At 38.6% G+C, this 18,810-nt stretch overlaps 1 protein-coding gene across 1 annotated transcript; it reads left to right on the forward strand.

The window, feature by feature from the left end:
* Positions 1 to 5,141: 5,141 nt before the first annotated feature.
* Positions 5,142 to 18,231, forward strand: LOC124266104 (RING finger protein 215-like). Its single transcript, XM_046700916.1, has 11 exons — positions 5,142 to 5,426; positions 6,309 to 6,455; positions 7,948 to 8,019; positions 10,713 to 10,798; positions 11,730 to 11,784; positions 12,632 to 12,730; positions 13,705 to 13,784; positions 13,816 to 13,825; positions 14,047 to 14,165; positions 14,703 to 14,809; positions 15,765 to 18,231. Exons 1-11 carry the CDS (start codon positions 5,142 to 5,144, stop codon positions 15,797 to 15,799), a joined length of 1,095 nt encoding a protein of 364 aa, XP_046556872.1. The 3' UTR covers positions 15,800 to 18,231.
* The last annotated feature ends 579 nt before the right edge of the window (positions 18,232 to 18,810 follow it).

Raw genomic sequence — 18,810 nt, forward strand, 5'->3', positions numbered from 1 at the left:
TCAGACAGAGATAACATTGTGTTACCGTAGTTCTGTCAGTGGATTCACGTCACTGGCTTTGCGTTTCCGAACTCATTTTAAAACTATTTTATTGTTTACATTTATTTACTTTTTTATTCGTTGCGATCTTGAATGGTCGTCTGAATGTGCACACGTTTCGTTCCATCATTATTAGTATGCATGCATGTGTGTGTGTGTGTGCGCGCGTGCGTGCGTGTATTTGTGTAGATTGTGTATTATTAGTGCATAAGGGTTCGTTATATACATACTTGCCTGACTCAGAAACTATAATGACTGAATATATAAAACCGACAGTGTGTGTTTTACACCATACACTATAAAAAAAGGAGAAATAATATTATACCAATAAAAGGCGTGGCTAAATTATAAGATATACTTTACTACGAGGATAATTCTCGGGCACGTGAGTAATCTCTTTACCCGAATCCGAAGGTCCTTTTGAAACGTAGCTGTTGCAGGGAATAGATAGCTTATACTTCAATTTGTAAAACGTCTTACATTTAACACTAAGGGGGATAATGATATCCTACCATACTCACACAAATATAGGAGGACTTACATTTATGGAATCATTGGCAGTGTTTGTTTTAAACATATTTTATTGTCCAAAGGGATTGGGCAGAAGTGCACCACATATGGTCGCTTTCTCCCTGGCAGTGTTCAAGTCCAATCTATCCTTGAAGCAAATCACTTCCGGTGACGATGAACTAACACCATAACGCAATGTTTTTTATGTCCATGGACAACCGTATTATAAGTGCACATCACAGTGGACTCTGTATAATCCGACACTCACTGGGACCAGGAAAAAATGTCGGATTATACAATGTCGAATAATTCAATGTCTCCCTGCTTGAATACTTTTCAAACAGTACCATACATTGTAACTGGCTTATATCATGAAACTAATGCTTAATCGCTATTTGTATAAGATAAAACATGAGTAAGTTTATGTTACACATTACGGTAAGAACTGGACCTTCAACACCTGTGAGCCCTCACAAGGTACGTTCCCTGTTCATAAGTATATTGTCAGTGAATAGTTGGACTCTGTGACAGCTATTATCATGTTGACATAATAAGGGGTAATTCACAAGCATTCACTTTCAAACCAAAACAGTAAAAAACAATTAACATTTGTATTTCACATCAGTTTGGACTTTTACCATTCTTAACTTAAAATCCACAGCACAACTTTCATAACATGTAATAATATGTAATAACATGTAATAATATGTAATAACATGTAATAATATGTAATAATATGTAATAATATGTAATACAAAAGACAGGGCAATCTTATCATTTAGGGACAGAAGAAATCTAGACTTTAGACTTTCAACAGTTTTCTGATTTTGTTTGTTCAGTGTCTCAGTAATTTGTTCGCTGTTTAAGCCCCACACTCATATACACACCATTAATATTACATTGTCAACTATACTGAGTTAAACTAGAAACTTCACAATCATATATTAAATAATATATAAAAGAAATGGCTCAAGAATGTGATATAGAGGTTATCATTTATTTGTTAAGGTCGATAGGATGAACTGAGAATAATCACAATGCCAAAAGTCGGTTCCATGTGGTTACAGAATTTATCAATAAAAGGCGTAAACAAAGTTTCAAGTCACAAGAATTAAATCTGATGTTGCAAACGTTCAGTAGCGTGTATGGCCACCCCGTGCGTTCACAACTGCCAAGCAACGCCTCCTCGTGGACTGTCTGATGTGTGTAAACACAACTGCCAAGCAACGCCTCCTCATGGACTGTATGATGTGTGTAAACACAACTGCCAAGCAACGCCTCCTCATGGACTGTCTGATATATGTAAACACAACTGCCAAGCAACGCCTCCTCGTGGACTGTATGATGTGTGTAAACACAACTGCCAAGCAACGCCTCCTCATGGACTGTCTGACACAATATTGGGGAGTTGGCGCCATTGTTCCTGCAAAGCAGCACCAAGATCCTGCAAATTCTGAGGTTGGTTCCTGAGAGTGCGCAGACGTCTACCAAGAGCATTCTAGATGTGGTCGATTGGATTAAGATCAGGTGACCTTGACAGCAGTGTATGAAATAAGCCAAAAACCCAGCCAGACATCTGGGCTGGTGACTTGAAAAACTTACCAGCCCAGGAGAGATTTAACCAGTCACTGCCAGTGGGCATGTTGTCGGAATATATTAAAAGAATCTTAATCCTCGCAAAGACACGAGGGCCTGTGCTAGGGCGATCAGCAGTGGTGCCAGTTTGTTGCAGTCGAGTCTGTAAATCATAAACTGTCCGACGGCTGCACCCCATTGTCCTGGCAAAGTCACTTACTGACGTTCCCGCTTCTCATTTGAGAGGCGCTGCATAAGAATATAAGAACTAGCTGTACTTGTTAGTGTTTTTAAAGTGTTTTTTTTCACTTTGTACAGTTGATGGGAACATGTGCGATCGAATGCACGTGCAATAATACGATCACGTGACATGTGGCAGGTGAAGAACACGTTTTAGCACTACTGTGGGGTGCACGATGTTTGGATTGACTTTTTGCTTGAGTCGATACTTGGGGATTAATATTATATGATACCCGAATCTGTCTACTATAGCAATTCATATGTTGATTTACAAATATAATTTGTGAAGTTATTATTTTGACTCAGTATATATATATATATATGTTACTGGGAATGTGTGAAACCAGGGTTTTCACGTATTCCCTAAAAGATTTAGTGATTTCGTGAAATCACTGTGACCCCCAGGGATTTCATGTATTCCCTAAAATTTCAAGGGATTTCAGGAAATTACTGATTTTCATCGTGTTCCATTACACACATTCCCTGTTAGGATATCAGTGAGTGTGTGAAATTAATGTTTGTAGCTTAAACTTTACTGTTGAGCTCTCATTTCATCCCTTAGTTCTTAGAAGTTGAAAACTTAGTCAATTTACCGATGACACTTTTGGCTAATTACTACCTTGAGTCGGAGTACCAAGTTAATTTACTCACGGCTTAACTGTATAGTCTCATTTCATCCCTTAGGTCTTAGGAGTTGAAAACTTTACTATTTACTGATGACATTAAGTCAAGCTAAGAGAGGGAAATAACCGGGTTTCGATAATATTCCAGCTGATGTTTTGATAAATGACATCTGTGTAGAGTATCTTCATAAACTGTTTTCTACATGTTATGAGACTGGTCATGGGCCCAGGGGATCATTACCCCTACCCCTAAGTCTGGAGCTGACAACCCGAGAGACCCAATATCTTATCGCGGCATCACACTTGCTGATGCATCTTATTGTTATGATTAATAATTTGTCGTTGGGTGTTGATATAAGGATATCAACGTTGTGTATCAATATTCCTTTTGTAGCTTTAAAAGTTACAGAGGTTGTTTTTAGCGATTTCGCTTAGAACCGAAACTGAAAGAATTTGCTGTTACTGTAAAGATTTTATTGAAGATGAGTGTCATGTTTTATTGCATTGACCTTTGTATGCTGATGAGAGATTGCAACTTTTATCTAAATGTACAAGTCTTTTAGATGTTATTTTTTAAATCTTGGTATGCTGAAAAAGTTATTTTTATTTCTAGCTTGTCCAGGTGTAGCGTTTTATCCGACCAAACCTGCCTTAATATTCTTAAAAAGCTTACTGCAAATTTGTATATATCTTCTTAATGTAACTTGTACCCTTTTTATTGCATTTTTTATATTCATATATTATACTATGTATATTGTGGCACAAGTGTCTCTCATAATTCTGTACGGAATGGCTCAACATTTTACTGTGAAATAGCATTTAAAAATTTAGCGAGTTTTTTTAAAAAAAAGTGTTTTCTTTATTGAAAATAGAAGTTTAAGTATAAACAGATTAGGCCACTGGGATGGAAAAGATATTTTTCAAAGCACATATTTCATGTTTGTCCCCAGCGTCTTCTCTCTACGAATGATGTGACAAGTTCATTCCTCCACACAGCTGTGATTTTCGAGTCGAATTGTGGTGGTCAGGGTTTCCAGAAATGTAACTGTTGTCCTAACCAATGTAAATCGATACGTTGTAAATGTTTGAAAGTGATACTGAAGTGTAATAGCTTGTATCATAACAGTCTAACTTGTCCAAACAAATGAATTTTATCAGCATATACTCTGTACTCGCATTATAAATTTGGTGTTCTCTATTTCAGTAAAGCCTTACAGGGATTACATGAAATCCCTGATCTAATATTTCAGTAATTTCATGAAATCCCTGGAAATTTTAGGGAATACATGAAATCCCTGGGGGTAACAGGGATTTCATGAAATCACTGACTCTTTTAGGGATTACGTGAAATGCCTGGTTTTACACTTTCCCTGTAACGTATATAACCGTAAATGGTTAAGTCAGGACCTGAGCATGACAATCCAGTGATTGTTGTCAGGAAACGATGACAGGCATCAACCAAGTCAGCAAGCCCGGACTCTCCATGCCGTTAGTCGCCTCAGCTAACGTCTTTTATGGTAATCAAATTCGACACATTGTGCAGTCATATGTTTACCTCTCTGTATTCATTTTTGCTTGTTTATTCTTATTGACGGATAGAAGTACAATCCCAGTGGATTAAGATTATTATTCAGCAAATATGCCATAGCATTTCTCTTAAACACGGGGCGGTGGGGTAGCCTAGTGGTTAAAGCGTTGGCTCGTCACGCCGAAGGCCCGGGTTCGATTCCCCACATGGGCACAATGTGTTAAGCCCATTTCTGGTGTCCCCCGCCGTGATATTGCTGGAAAATTGCTAAAAGCGGCGTAAAACTAAACTCAGTCAGTCAGTCTCATAAACACTACTGTCTGTCATGATGATGATGATGATGATGATGATGATGACGACGACGACTTGGAGATTTTACGTGTGCTTTCCGACATGTCTGTCCTACGTCAAAAATGCAAGGGTGTATGAAGCGTGAACTCATTATTACATGTGCGCTTTGCATGTTTTTTAACAGGCTTGTTTTGATTTTGTTTGTTGCTTAACGCCGCATTCAGCAAATATTCCAGCTATGTGTCGGTGGACTCCCTGCTGTGACAGTCGGAAGGCAGACGCACAGGACAAGGGAGACAACTGCTAAGGCAAGTTAAGGCCAAATCAAAACAAAGATGGCTGACATAGCCTGGATTCTTATACAATGTATATTTCTGTGCGTGAAATATCCTAGACGAAATGGCTGCTGTGCAATATTTACTATTTACATTATTTTACTGACTCCAGTGCTAGCCTCTTCCAGCAAAACTGCTGGAATCGAGTTCAGAAAGGTGGAAAAGTTCGGCTCGAAACGAAGCACATCCAGTGATGAGGACACGGTGTCGAGTTTGACAGCTAATGTTCGTGGATGGCTTTCGAGGGCAGGTGGCGAGAAGGTGGCTGATGGGAGGGTGCATCTGGTACGTTTCGTCATTGGTATTGTGTTTACGGGCCTGTAATTCTGTTTGTTGTAACTGGTCTGTAATAAATATGTCACAACTGAATGTTTACATATTCCACAAGGGAGGTAACTCTTATTTAAGACCATTCCTTAAGTGATGGGAAGTACTGATGGAATGTTGGTTCGAATTGCATGGGCGGATCCAGGAATTTTGAAAAAGGGGGGTAGGGGGTGGTTCAGGTGGTTCCAACCCCCTGAACTACCCCTCTGGATCCGCCAAAGAATTGAATGTGTTTTTTTCGTTGTTGGATTATTTTTATTTTCATATCAATTATTGATTAAACGTTTGCAGAATTGCAATCATTGTGGATGCTATGCTGTATCGAAATTTATCATACTAGAACCATATCTCCATGGCCTGATTCAAAATATTCTTGTTGCTCAAGAATATTTTTATTTTCAACACTAACTGGTTGGATTTTGAGTATTTGATTTCTTTAGTAGCTTATCAGCCTTGTGATTCTTTTGCCTTGATCCCTGCAGTCGAAGGTGCATGAAAGTTAGAATCAAGTGCAAAGAGTATGTTTCAATGCAGTATCTGTCTGAGAGCATAGACAAATACTATTTTCTGTGACTAGCAGTGCATGAAAAAGGCACATGTAAGTGCCACTTGTCTGTGAAAATTCTGATGTACATGCTGCCCATGCTCAAAAGATATTGCTACATGAAGTGTATATTATCAAGATAAACCATTGTACAAGTCATATATTTTATATATCATCTGTATATTGAAAATGATATGCAGTATGAATTACTTGAGAAAACCCAAACAACTATGAATAAGCACTGTTTAAACCTATGTTGACAGACGTCTTAAGTTATTTAATTTGGTATGTGCAAGATTGAGGACTCCTGTGGCAATGAGGATGAGAAGAGTTTCGCCCGACTTCCAAAAGACTGGGTGGGTGTCCTGTACTATGCTGATGACATCATCGACACCATCACGGACAACGGCACCTCGACCAACTGTCCACATGTGCTAGACAGGGTAGGTTAATGGCTACACAGAATGTGTAGCTTCTCTGACAACAATCCATCACTCCAGGTATTTCAGACAAATCGACCGCCTCCGTGGTGTAGTGTTTAGAGGTCCGCCCGGAGAGCGGAAGGTCGCGGGTTTGATCCCCGGACGCGTCATACCTAAAGACGTTAAAATATGGTACTTGTTGGTCCCTGTCTGGCGCTCGGCATTAATAGGTACAACAAGGACTGGTCGGCTCGGAGTCAGTATAATGTGTCTGAGTGGGGTATTCATGCTTCACTGCGGCATGGTATCTCAGTGGGCTAGCACTATAAAACCAGCTTCAGTCTGGGCTAGTACAAGCAGCCGCACATACACATACACACGCATGCACGTCGTCATATGTGCGAAATATTCTCAATAACGACGTTAAACCCAATTTCACCTCACCTCACCTCAGACAAATCATACGTTCAGTGTTGCTATTGATACACTTGAAGGAGATAAACATTATGTGTTTTTATGGAGTATTGTAAAGTATATGAAGATCCAGGGTTAGAAGTGGTCTTCAGTAGGGCTGTAACGAATACACTATGTGGCGAATATGATACGTATCACAAATATTGGGTAACGAATACAAATAATTATTCATGAATACAATATTGAAGTTAAGTGATTGATGCACAATATTGAATGCCCATGTTGACAGTGTTAATTTGTCACAGCAATAATCAGTGATCTCATGACACTCAAATTTGGTATCTAATAGTTATAGCTGACAGTAACATGTGTGGCCTTGGAAAACTAACATGACTTGCGGTACTACAAGGCTAGTACATATTTAATTCTTGCATATCTCATTTTGAAAAAGGACATAAGGGTTCAAGTAAAACGGACACCTTTGAAAAAATTGTAAACATTCATGAATATTCGGTTCTGGTGGCCACGAATAACGAATTGAATTCATGAAGGGCTACGGTTCGATTCACTGAATATGCGAGTGAATCGTAACAGCCTTAGTCTTCAGCAACCCATGCTTGTAAGAGGTGACTAATGGGATCGGGTGTCATTGTATCCCAATTGTGTAGATCAATGCTTATGCTGTTGCTCACTGGATATTCTTGTTCAGACTTGATTATTTACAGACTGACGTCAGATAGCTGGAATATTGCTAAGTGCTGCAAAAATTGAGTATTGTAACTTTAAGTGGGACAAATATATAACTTGCTGAGCACAGAATGCTCAGTGATCATGACCATTGTGGTGATAGCCGTGATAAAACCCAAATCTCCCTTTACACCATTTTTATGGAAGTTATAAATAGTAAATGGCAGTAAATAGCGAAGACATGAATAATCAAAGAGTAAGGGATAGCAATAACTGTCATCTACAACCATCAAAATATGGAAGTCAAAATACGTACTGATTTTATTTCCATTTTTGAAAATCTGTAAACCAGAGGTATGGCAGCTTCATTTAACACACCTACATGTTTTAATATTCTTTTTCTTGTGTCCAGGTTAAAAATGCCCTGATGTTTGGTGCTTCAGCGATCATCATCCTGACTCTCAACCCCAAAATCTTCAAGGAGGTAATGATCATGAAAATGATGTAAATTTAGCTGACATGATAGGCCATGGATGTCAGGAAGCCCAGTATGAACACTTCATGCATTTGTGTACATTGCATTCCTTGTTCACTGTGAACACAAGTAGTTGTGTAATGATGATGCATGTCTTATCAGACAGACAGACAGACAGACAGACAGACAGGTTTATTCGGTAATTTAGGCCCAAGGCCCATAATACATACATTTGGCAAAAGTAAATACATACTGAGTAAAGCTAAGTAAAGTTTAGTATTGATTTGTTTTACAGATAATCATTCCTTTTACGGCGAACTTGTGAAAGATATTTACTCAATGATTTTAAAATATGTATATTGTCTGATGACAACAATCGGATGAAGGTTTCAATTGTCGGTGGTTGAGTCAGATGTATTGAAAAACAATCAGATCTTTGTTGGGAATATTTTGGACATATTAATAAAATATGGAGTTCATCTTCGATGTAATCAAGGCCAGCAGCATGACAAAAGAGGCAGAGACGTTCATTATACGGGGTGTTTGTATGACGGCCACATTCCACTGCGAGCACCGAAACTGAGTTATGATTTTACGTTGATTTGTTAGCAATTCACTGGTTAAATATGGTTCGACGCTTAGAGATGATTTAAATTGTGAATAGTATTTACATTTGAGTGACGAAAATAGTGATGCATGCCAGTTTTGAGTGAAGCAGTCATAGAATCTCTGTTTAAAAATTACCAGGAATGTGGATATACAGCCTATGTCTTGAGATATCCATAAGAAACCAAATCCATATTGGAATAATATCAACCTAATATGAGAAGCCCATGTTGTTTTACCATTATCATCGAGAGTTTTCATCATTAGATATGCCTGATAAGGAAGTCTGTTTCGTGGAAGCTGTATCAGTCTGCACCAGTACTTGACTGCTCTTGAGATATATTGATACTGGAGGGGAGCTCTCCCCACACTCTCCCAGAACCATCTTGTTGTTGGTAGTTTAACTAACTTTAAGAAATGACTTGCAAAATCTGGTGTGCACAGTTTCAATAATTTTACAGTAGCTTGTTCCCCATATTTCAGATCCGTAACAGAGGATTGGTGCAATCATAGAGTCAAATATCTTAAACAATTCATGATGGTTAATATATCCAAAACATTTTTGATAATTGTTGATAGAAAATATGGCCCTCCTCGCTTGAGACGATAAACAGGTTTTCGCTTTTGTCCATGATAATCTTGGAGTAAACACAATACCTAAGTATCTATACATATTAACAACCTCAATTTGTGTTCCATTTAAAAACCACTTCTCATAATCCCTGAGCGGACCTCCATTGCGAAATACCATTATTTTAGTCTTTTTCAGGTTCACCTTCATTCCAGTCTCTGCACAAATCCTGTCAACAACATTAATTTTCCTTTGGAGCTGCATAGCCCTGTCAGATACAGATGAGACATCATCAGCAAATAGGAGAGAATAAACATCCTTGGCTTGTGAAGATATAAAAATACCTCTTCCACCATCATTCTCCAGCATTTGTGATAGTTGATTTATAAAAATAATGAAAATTTGAGGACTTATAATACATCCTTGGCTTGTGCCAACATTACAGCTGAAATAAGATGATAATCCAGTATCAGTTCTGACACAAGCACATAATGATGAGTACATCTTGATGATAAATTTCATAAATTTCCCCTTCACACCAATGCTCACAAGACTCCTAAACAATATTTGATGATTAATGCAGTCAAAAGCTTTGGTAAAGTCTATGAACGAACAATAGAATCTTATCTATGTATAAGAATAAGCTAAAATTGAGTAAATGTCATGGAAGTCAAATGATTTTGTATGTGTACTTGAACCGGTGTATAAAATAAGGCCCGTTTGACAGCCCTAGACAGGCTAGATTTCTGATGGATAGTCTAAATTTACAGCTAGCCAGCCTGATGGTCTGGTAAAATAGTGAGTAAATTTGAGTAAATTCACCATATCTTTGTGTTTGGTCTGGTTAAATCCAGTTTTGCTTGGTAACAATTTGAAGTTACCAGCCTTGATGTCTGGCTGTGTTTTTGGATTATTTCATACACTGCTTGAACCTTTTCCGAACCTACCATAGTTGATATTGAGGAATGTCAGGTATACAAACTTGAAAGTTTTGATGCTGTCAGTTGAACATTCCACCTTGACATGGAAAGGCGACACTTCAGTGAAATAGTCTCAGCTTTCTTGGGAACTAGATTAAGATGGAAAAATTCATATTCTCTGATTGACACTTTTTCAATATGAAAGTATATGACAGTTGCTTAAGATACAGATATATTTGTTTAGTCAATGTAGGTGACTGAGGGGACTCAAACAATGCCATCAGTCACAAAGCAATGACCAGACATTTGTGGAGGTTGGCAAACCAGCTGGACATATGGTTTGTACATGGATGAAACATCTGCTACTCCTTTGCTTCTGACTGAAGTCGAACAGACTAATGTTTCAGCTTGTAGACCTTTCTTTCCCATGTTTAGCTGAACACCTACCACCATACTCACCAGATATTAATGATCTAGGATTGCTGAACCTTTTCTGTGAATGTATATGAACTTTCTGACAAAGTGGAAGAGAATTATGTCGGAACAGATATTCTCTTTCTTCATTCAGCAGAAACATGGCAGTAAAATGAGTCTTTTTCTTTCAGTTGGATGTGTCACAGCTATTTTCACAGCCAGTTGTTATTGTTGATAATGCTGAAAATGTGACAGCTCTCCTCTCCCTACTGAGAAGGTATAAACATCTGTTTATTGTTGGTTTATTTTTTGCTTACAGAGTTGCTTTCTTCAGAAAATCTAAAATAAGAATGGCATAAATAACAAAATACATGGGAAAGTGAATGATTCCTGTGCTTATGGTACATTTTCTCTGGACAGGAATGTTGTCATATTTATATTTTGACCCAACATTGCTCAAGTAATTGCTTCTGAAAAAGCTGTTTTCAGTTATTTATGAATCAAAAGATGCTGAAACACTCTCTTATTATGACAGAAATGCAGTATGATTATATGTTAAATATTTCCTAGTTTTACTGAGATGAAATGCACTGGTAACTCTTCAAATTGATGTTCAATCTTAGTTAATATAGATCCTCCATCAGCAAAACTAATAACCTTGTTGCTCCCTTGTGGTTTGTAGCTCAGCTACACTCCCCAACACCTGTATCATGTATTTTGTTGTGTCGACAGTAAGATAACACCTGTATCATGTTTTTTTGTTGTGTCGACAGTAAGATACACCTGTATCATGTTTTTTTGTTATGTTGACAGTAAGATACACCTGTATCATATTTTTTGTTGTGTCGACAGTAAGATACACCTGTATCATGTTTTTTGTTGTGTCGACAGTAAGATAACACCTGTATCATATTTTTTTGTTGTGTCGACAGTAAGATACACCTGTATCATGTTTTTTTGTTATGTTGACAGTAAGATATACCTGTATCATGTTTTTTGTTGTGTCGACAGTAAGATAACACCTGTATCATGTTTTTTTGTTGTGTCCACAGTAAGATACACCTGTATCATGTTTTTTGTTATGTTGACAGTAAGATACACCTGTATCATGTTTTATGTTGTGTCGACAGTAAGATATACCTGTATCATGTTTTTTGTTGTGTCGACAGTAAGATACACCTGTATCATGTTTTTTGTTGTGTCAACAGTAAGATGACGCTGAAAGCAAGAGTGCTGGTCAACATGACAAGGCAAGAGCTCCTGGTAAGATTAGTCTCACCTAGCTGACAATCCAGTAAGATTAAGTAATGGAATATTTGTTCTTTGTCCACATTTGTCATCCAAAATCTCAGAAACCACTGGACAAATGAAGTTTCAAGAATTCTGTTCTAGACACTTATATCCTCTGTTCAATATGTCTGCAAGGGTAGGTGATGTAGCTTAGTGGTTAAAGTGTTTGCTCTTCATGCCTAAGACCCGTGTACGACTGCCAACAATTGTACAATGTGCGAATCCCATTTCTGGAGTCCACCACTGTGATATTCCTGGAATATTGCTAAACGTGATGTAAAACCATCTTCACTCAATATGGCCGCCACGACAGCCATGTTGAAGAATCTGTATATTTACTGTATATTACCGTAGATAAGCCGAATTTTGAGGACCAAAAAATGCAGTCTGTACAAGGGGGTCGGCTTATCTATGGGTTACGCTTTCGCCAAACCTTTTCCAGGGGTAAGAAAACAACATCGTATCACTTCGCCAAACAAACAACAGAAGACAACTTTGTCAATAAAGACGTCAAATTTGCAATTAAACTTCACTAGACAAGTTTATTTACCTTTTAAGTTCTAAGTTGTTTTTGCTGGGCATTGTATTATTTGCAGGTATTAACATTACCGTGTGTACACCATTCTGGATAACAATGTAATGAAATGTTAGTGGGGCGATAACACAAAGGTGCCATTTCTTGGAATGTTTTCTTTCTGACCTGGTTTTCACCTCTCTTAAAAAACAATTCTGGCTAGATTACATTTGTTGCAAGAAAGCATTGGGTTTTAACCCTTTACTGCTATTTTAAATTAAATATATTTTGTCTTGTGTTATGCAGAAATTCCCCACCTTGACGATGTGGGCAACATGTGGGCGGCAGAATGGCCATGGAGGCATCGTCTGTCTGGAGAGGAACAGTGAGGTTGGACAGGGCAAGGTGTGTGTTGTCCTCTTAGGACGTCTAACAATGCAGTACTTCACACAGTGGTTGCCATGGAGCTGTAACAGTGTAGTAGGTCAGACATGGGTTGCCATGGAGCTGTAACAGTGTAGTAGGTCCGACAGGGGTTGCCATGGAGCTGTAACAGTGTAGTAGGTCCGACAGGGGTTGTCATGGAGCTGTAACAGTGTAGTAGGTCCGACAGGGGTTGCCATGGAGCTGTAACTGTGTAGTAGGTCCAACAGGGGTTGCCATGGAGCTGTAACAGTGTAGTAGGTCCGACAGGGGTTGCCATGGAGCTGTAACAGTGTAGTAGGTCAGACAGGGGTTGCCATGGAGCTGTAACAATGTAGTAGGTCAGACAGGGATTACCATGGAGCTGTAACAGTGTAGTAGGTCCGACAGGGGTTGCCATGGAGCTGTAACAGTGTAGTAGGTCAGACAGGGGTTGCCATGGAGCTGTAACAGTGTAGTAGGTCCGACAGGGGTTGCCATGGAGCTGTAACAATGTAGTAGGTCAGACAGGGATTGCCATGGAGCTGTAACAGTGTAGTAGGTCAGACAGGGGTTGCCATGGAGCTGTAACAGTGTAGTAGGTCAGACAGGGGTTGCCATGGAGCTGTAACTGTGTAGTAGGTCAGACAGGGGTTGCCAAGGAGCTGTAACAGTGTAGTAGGTCAGACAGGGGTTGCCATGGAGCTGTAACAGTGTAGTAGGTCAGACAGAAGCTTTCTTTCCTTTCATATTTCATTAAGGACTGCAGGAATGTAGCAAGGTGCACTGAATTAATATTGTACATAACCTTTGTAACATACTGGTATGAACATTTATGATGCCAGGATATCAAATATTTTCAGCCTTAGCCATTGAAGAAGCTATCTACACATCCTAATAGCTTTAATCTCTGTAAACCTCAAGAATTCCAGGTAACGCACACATGTAGGATGTTCTGACATTACTTATGTATACAGGCAGATCCTGGCTTGTTCTGGAACTTCTTCTACACCATCATCTTGTTGCTGATGCTGCTGTACATGATGAAGTCCCCGGGGTAGGGATGGAGAATGGGGTCCGGCCAACAGAGAGCTGGAGGTGAGTTGTGGTAGCTGCTGCTGTTGAAGTTTGCTGCTGTACATGACGAAGTCTCGACTCATGCTTGTAACTCTGTGATATGTGAACCTCAGAATATAAATACAATCAAATCAGATTACTCTCCAACAAACATTTAGGAAGGTCAATGCTTCTGTTTGGACGGTGGTTGAGACAACTTGAGATGACGGTTGTCGTACATGATCCTCGTGTTATTGTTTCAGGCCTCTCTGCGTCAGTTGGCCTGTCAAGCTCTGTCAATGATGAAGACTCAGAAATACCATGCCCACATGAACACCGGTCATGATACCTGCGCCATTTGCCTTGATTTATTCTTTAAAAAAACAGGTATGAGAAAATGACAGAGATTCAGGCAGAGTAAAGGAGACATTCATACCTACTATCACATGACACACTATTGTAATCAAAGTAATGGTAAAACATGGCAGGACAAGTGATAGGTACTGTTGTTCTGCCAAACTGGATCCCTGATGGGCCTTCCAGATGTTCCCCTATAGAATGGATCGTTGCTCGCAATCTTTATAACTGGCTTTTCCAGTCTCTCATTGATTATTTACTGGCGACCATAATTTAGCTGGAATACTGCTGAGTACAAACAAACAAACAAATTGATGACCGTATGCTGTTTGTTATCTATTAATGCCAGACATCTTCACTTGCCACAGAGTAATAAATGCGTGATGTTCTCTTATGTTTTGTTATGTTGTTTGCAACTATGAGGAAAAAGGCTGTTGTGCAATTCAGAATACCATATAAGAGCCATGTTTTCATTACATGGTTACATACTTGAAAGATGGGTTTAGTTGCAATCCAACGATTGTGAATGCGACTGACTGTTTTATTTGGTTTCCTTCCGGTTACAGAAAATCCGCGTTCTTCCATGCAGTCATCAGTTTCACACAAAGTGTGTTGATCCATGGTTGGTGAAAAACAGGACTTGTCCTCTGTGCAAGCTCAACATTATCGGTTAGTATTGCCTGTGTTTACCTTGTCCACTGTGCAAGGGGCGGTGGGGTAGCCTAATGGTTAAAGCGTTGGCTCGTCACGCCGAAGACCCGGGTTCGAATCCCCACATGGGCACAATGTGTGAAGCCCATTTCTGGTGTCCCCCGCCGTGATGTTGCTGGAATATTGCTAAAAGCGGCGTAAAACCAAACTCAGTCAGTCAGTCCACTGTGCAAGCTCAACATTATCGGTTAGTATTGTCTGAGTTTACCTTGTCCAGTGTGCAAGCTCAACATTATCGGTTAGTATTGTCTGAGTTTACCTTGTCCACTGTGCAAGCTCAACATTATCGGTTAGTATTGTCTGAGTTTACCTTGTCCACTGTGCACGCTCAACATAATCGGCTAGTATTGCCTGTGTTTACCTTGTCCACTCTACAAGCTCAACATTATCGTCTAGTATTGCCTGTGTTTACCTTGTCCACTGTACAAGCTCAACATAATCGTCTAGTATTGCCTGTGTTTACCTTGTCCACTGTACAAGCTCAACATTATCGTCTAGTATTGCCTGTGTTTACCTTGTCCACTCTACAAGCTCAACATTATCGTCTAGTATTGCCTGTGTTTACCTTGTCCACTGTACAAGCTCAACATTATTGGTTAGTATTGCCTGTGTTTACCTTGTCCACTGTTGTCTGTGTTTACCATAGACTGGTTCCTCTTTGCTAGCTCAACATAATTGGTAAGACTTGTCTGTGTATTATGGATTGTTGACATTGAACTCCCAGTACATCTTCAAAAGTGTGAATTGATATAATGCACAAATTTGTTGTTATCTGGTGTATATACTTATGTTAAAAAGGTTCAAGACAAAACAGTTTCAGTTCATGTCACAATGTCTTAACAAGTATGATGTATGTAAAGTATTGACGATTGTGGATGACCAAGTCTGTCAGTTGTTGGTATTCCTGTTTCAGAGCAGTTACAGAGAGACTCTGATGACGAAGATTAGCCCAGTGATGCCATATCCTTCAGGTCTGCCAGAAGGTGTAGATGGCTGAGACAAGGTGTATGAATATATATGTCTTCAGAACCAAGCCAGAGAATTGTCCTCCTCAACGTCACGACTACCTGACACTCATAAGGAGACACAGTGACTGGTTTCAGCAAGTGCATATACAAACTGTTGTAAACCTGTTGTTTGGTGTGACTCAATCACTGTATGTAGAGCATTGGAGCAATGCTAAACTTCAATTTGCTCCACAGGATAACACATACAGGAAGAGTAGAAGCATTAATGCAATGCTGCTTTAAAAACTTAAGCATAAAAACATTGGTGTGATTGTTTTTGGAGAATAGTGTTCCACGTGCAATGGAAGAATTCATTTCTGTTGATCTCGGATAGTGTTAGTATGATGAGCTGAACATGAAGTTCATGCTCTACGTACTTTTGTCAACCCAAATTTTCCAACCCTGTTGTTGTTTTTGATTGCAATCATTATCCAGGTGCCCAGTTGAATTATTAGGTCTTTGAGTTTAACATTAGTTTGCTTGATTTGTTAGAGTTATGTCCCTTCACTTTCTCAGCTGTAAGCTCCATTCCAGTGTGTGCTTCCTTAAGTACCTGCCTATTGGTGTACAAAGTGTAGGGAGTATCACTGTGTGGAGTTTACTCAGCAGCATTGTGGCATTGATCGTTACTCCCCATCTGTGATCTGTTGTTTATTTAGTTGTTGTGTGGTGGTTCTTTGTTTGTATTTATACTAAAGCCAAAATATACTTGCAGATGGCTGCTTTCTAAGTTATAGTGGCAAAGTTTGACTTGTAAGTCAAAGTAGCTACAGCAAAGGCATTAAGGGAAATCTGAAAAATGGTTTGCTTAACATCTGTTTCCAGCTGTGATAAAATTATTTGTGTTGCAGTTTAAACAAAAGTTGGTTTGGGTTTCCGGAAACTCAAATATTTGCTTTATCCTAATGTGAAAAATCGAGAATATTAAAAATATGTGTTAAATAAAATTGTGTTTAATAGATTTGATTGTTTATATGTGTAAAATTATAAGTGCATATGTACTGTCATACCTAAATATGGTGGAACAGTTATACATTTTAGTTTTAGTTATATTGAAGTCATGCTCCTATTTCATTATGGTCATATATATTTATATATGTTTGTGATGCATATTTTTATAAAAACTCGGTAAAATGTATTCCAGCAAGTATTGTTATATGATATTCATTTGTAAAATACTAGGCATGTTATTTGCTTTTTAATGCTAAAGAAAGGGTTGATAAACAAATAGTGAGGTAGGCAACTGCAACAGTTATCTCCCTTTGATGGTCTCCCAGAAAGTGTTTTCTCTGTGTGAAGCATGTTTTGTTAAATACACTAAAACTAGAAAATGATCAGTTTTGTCATGTCTCAGGAGCAATGGATTGAAACATTTTGTGTAATGAATGTTGACAGAATAAAACACACATAGTTGAATAATCCAGGGGAAGTAGCTTACAGTTATAGTCTTATTCACATCGTCAATGAAATATACTCTTTTCAGTGTGTAATGAATGTATTTGTATATGGTATATGATATGGAATGTGTTCATCAATGCTCCCAGTGACTCACATGATCAGGGAAACAGTATTCCCCCCTCTGCAGAGACTGAGAAATAATTGAACAAACACTTTTATACATGAGGTTAGACATTGTCAGTACTGGAATCCAGTTCTCATTAAAGTTGACGACCTCAGAGTAAAACTGGGAACATCATAGTTATAATTGTGTTACTTCATACTTTCATGTCATATTTGGGAAGTTTAGTGTTTTAACTTTTCAAAGATTTGTAACTTTCTTTGACTTCCAGTAAGTTAAGTTTTTTTGTCAGGCATGAAAAAAACTCACGACAATGAAAGGTTCAAGTCATGATCATAGTCAACATGGCCAAGTGAAATATAAAAGTACAAAACAACAATACCAGCAACAGTCCTGCCATATTCTGTGCTGTTAACCGGGCTTCATAACCAATAACAGCATCTTGAAAGTGAAGGGTAACGGAGTGATTCACATTACTCTCTGGTTCTTAACTTTTCACAACATTAACAAAATTAATAATTGATGTTCTAGAGTGACAGATTATGATTTATTGACAAGAGAAAATATCAAATCCCTCTTTAAACCAAATTGTGTTGTTATATGCCCAAATACAATGATATGACATAGTCCTGTTCCTCTAGAACAACAAAATTAATTTCAGTTCTTGCCAAGGTTGACTGTCAAGTGTGGGTCACAGGTATCCGGCATGTTGTAATCATCCTCATTTATCCAGGGTTTGAAACTTCATTCTGTTACCAAATAAATAGACTACTTCTGTAAGAAGTGACATTGCTACCTCTCTTGCTCGTTGGAACTATACTCAACAAGAATGGTTAAGGACCTCCCCAGTATTCAATATTTAAGTATTATATGAATCTTGAAGGAAAATTGATTTGTATGGATAGTAAACTTCTTTATTGCAATGAGTGCGACGTTTCGGTGTAGGTACTAACACCGTTATCAAGCAAGTGATACAACAACTGAAGCAAGGAGAATTTATACATAGCTGTATAGTGAGTATATACAATTAACAAGGTTGATGTACATAAACATCCAACGCCACAACCCCACCATGAATCGAGATCAAGGTTATTTCATCTCGTCAGCCTATCACCACCTAATCAAACACCACCACCAGTAATCCTTCCCTACCTCCGTTGTCCATCTGGCTTCCATGCTCCCTCCTCTGTGCTTGTAATCACAACTATTGTACGTCAACTCATCAATTGTATAAACTCAACTCTAATCACAATCAATCACTCTGTACATCAACCTCCTCTGCTGTAATCTCTTATCAAATATCCAATGTACATCAACCTTGTTAATTGTATATACTCACAATACAGCTATGTATAAATTCTCCTTGCTTCAGTTGTTGTATCACTTGCTTGATAACGGTGTTAGTACCTACACCGAAACGTCGCACTCATTGC

Source organism: Haliotis rubra, unplaced genomic scaffold, assembly GCF_003918875.1.
Source record: "Haliotis rubra isolate DU_JTF1 unplaced genomic scaffold, ASM391887v1 Scf123, whole genome shotgun sequence".
NCBI lineage: Eukaryota > Metazoa > Mollusca > Gastropoda > Lepetellida > Haliotidae > Haliotis > Haliotis rubra.

What these genes read in the sequence shown, in the direction of transcription:
- LOC124266104 (XM_046700916.1), top strand. Translation starts at nt 5,142, where the DNA reads ATGGCTGACATAGCCTGGATTCTTATACAATGTATATTTCTGTGCGTG. An exon ending in GTGAGGTTGGACAGGGCAAG is followed by an intron (nt 12,731 to 13,704) that starts GTGTGTGTTGTC and finishes TTATGTATACAG; the next exon opens with GCAGATCCTGGCTTGTTCTG. An exon ending in CTTGATTTATTCTTTAAAAA is followed by an intron (nt 14,166 to 14,702) that starts AACAGGTATGAG and finishes TTCCTTCCGGTT; the next exon opens with ACAGAAAATCCGCGTTCTTC.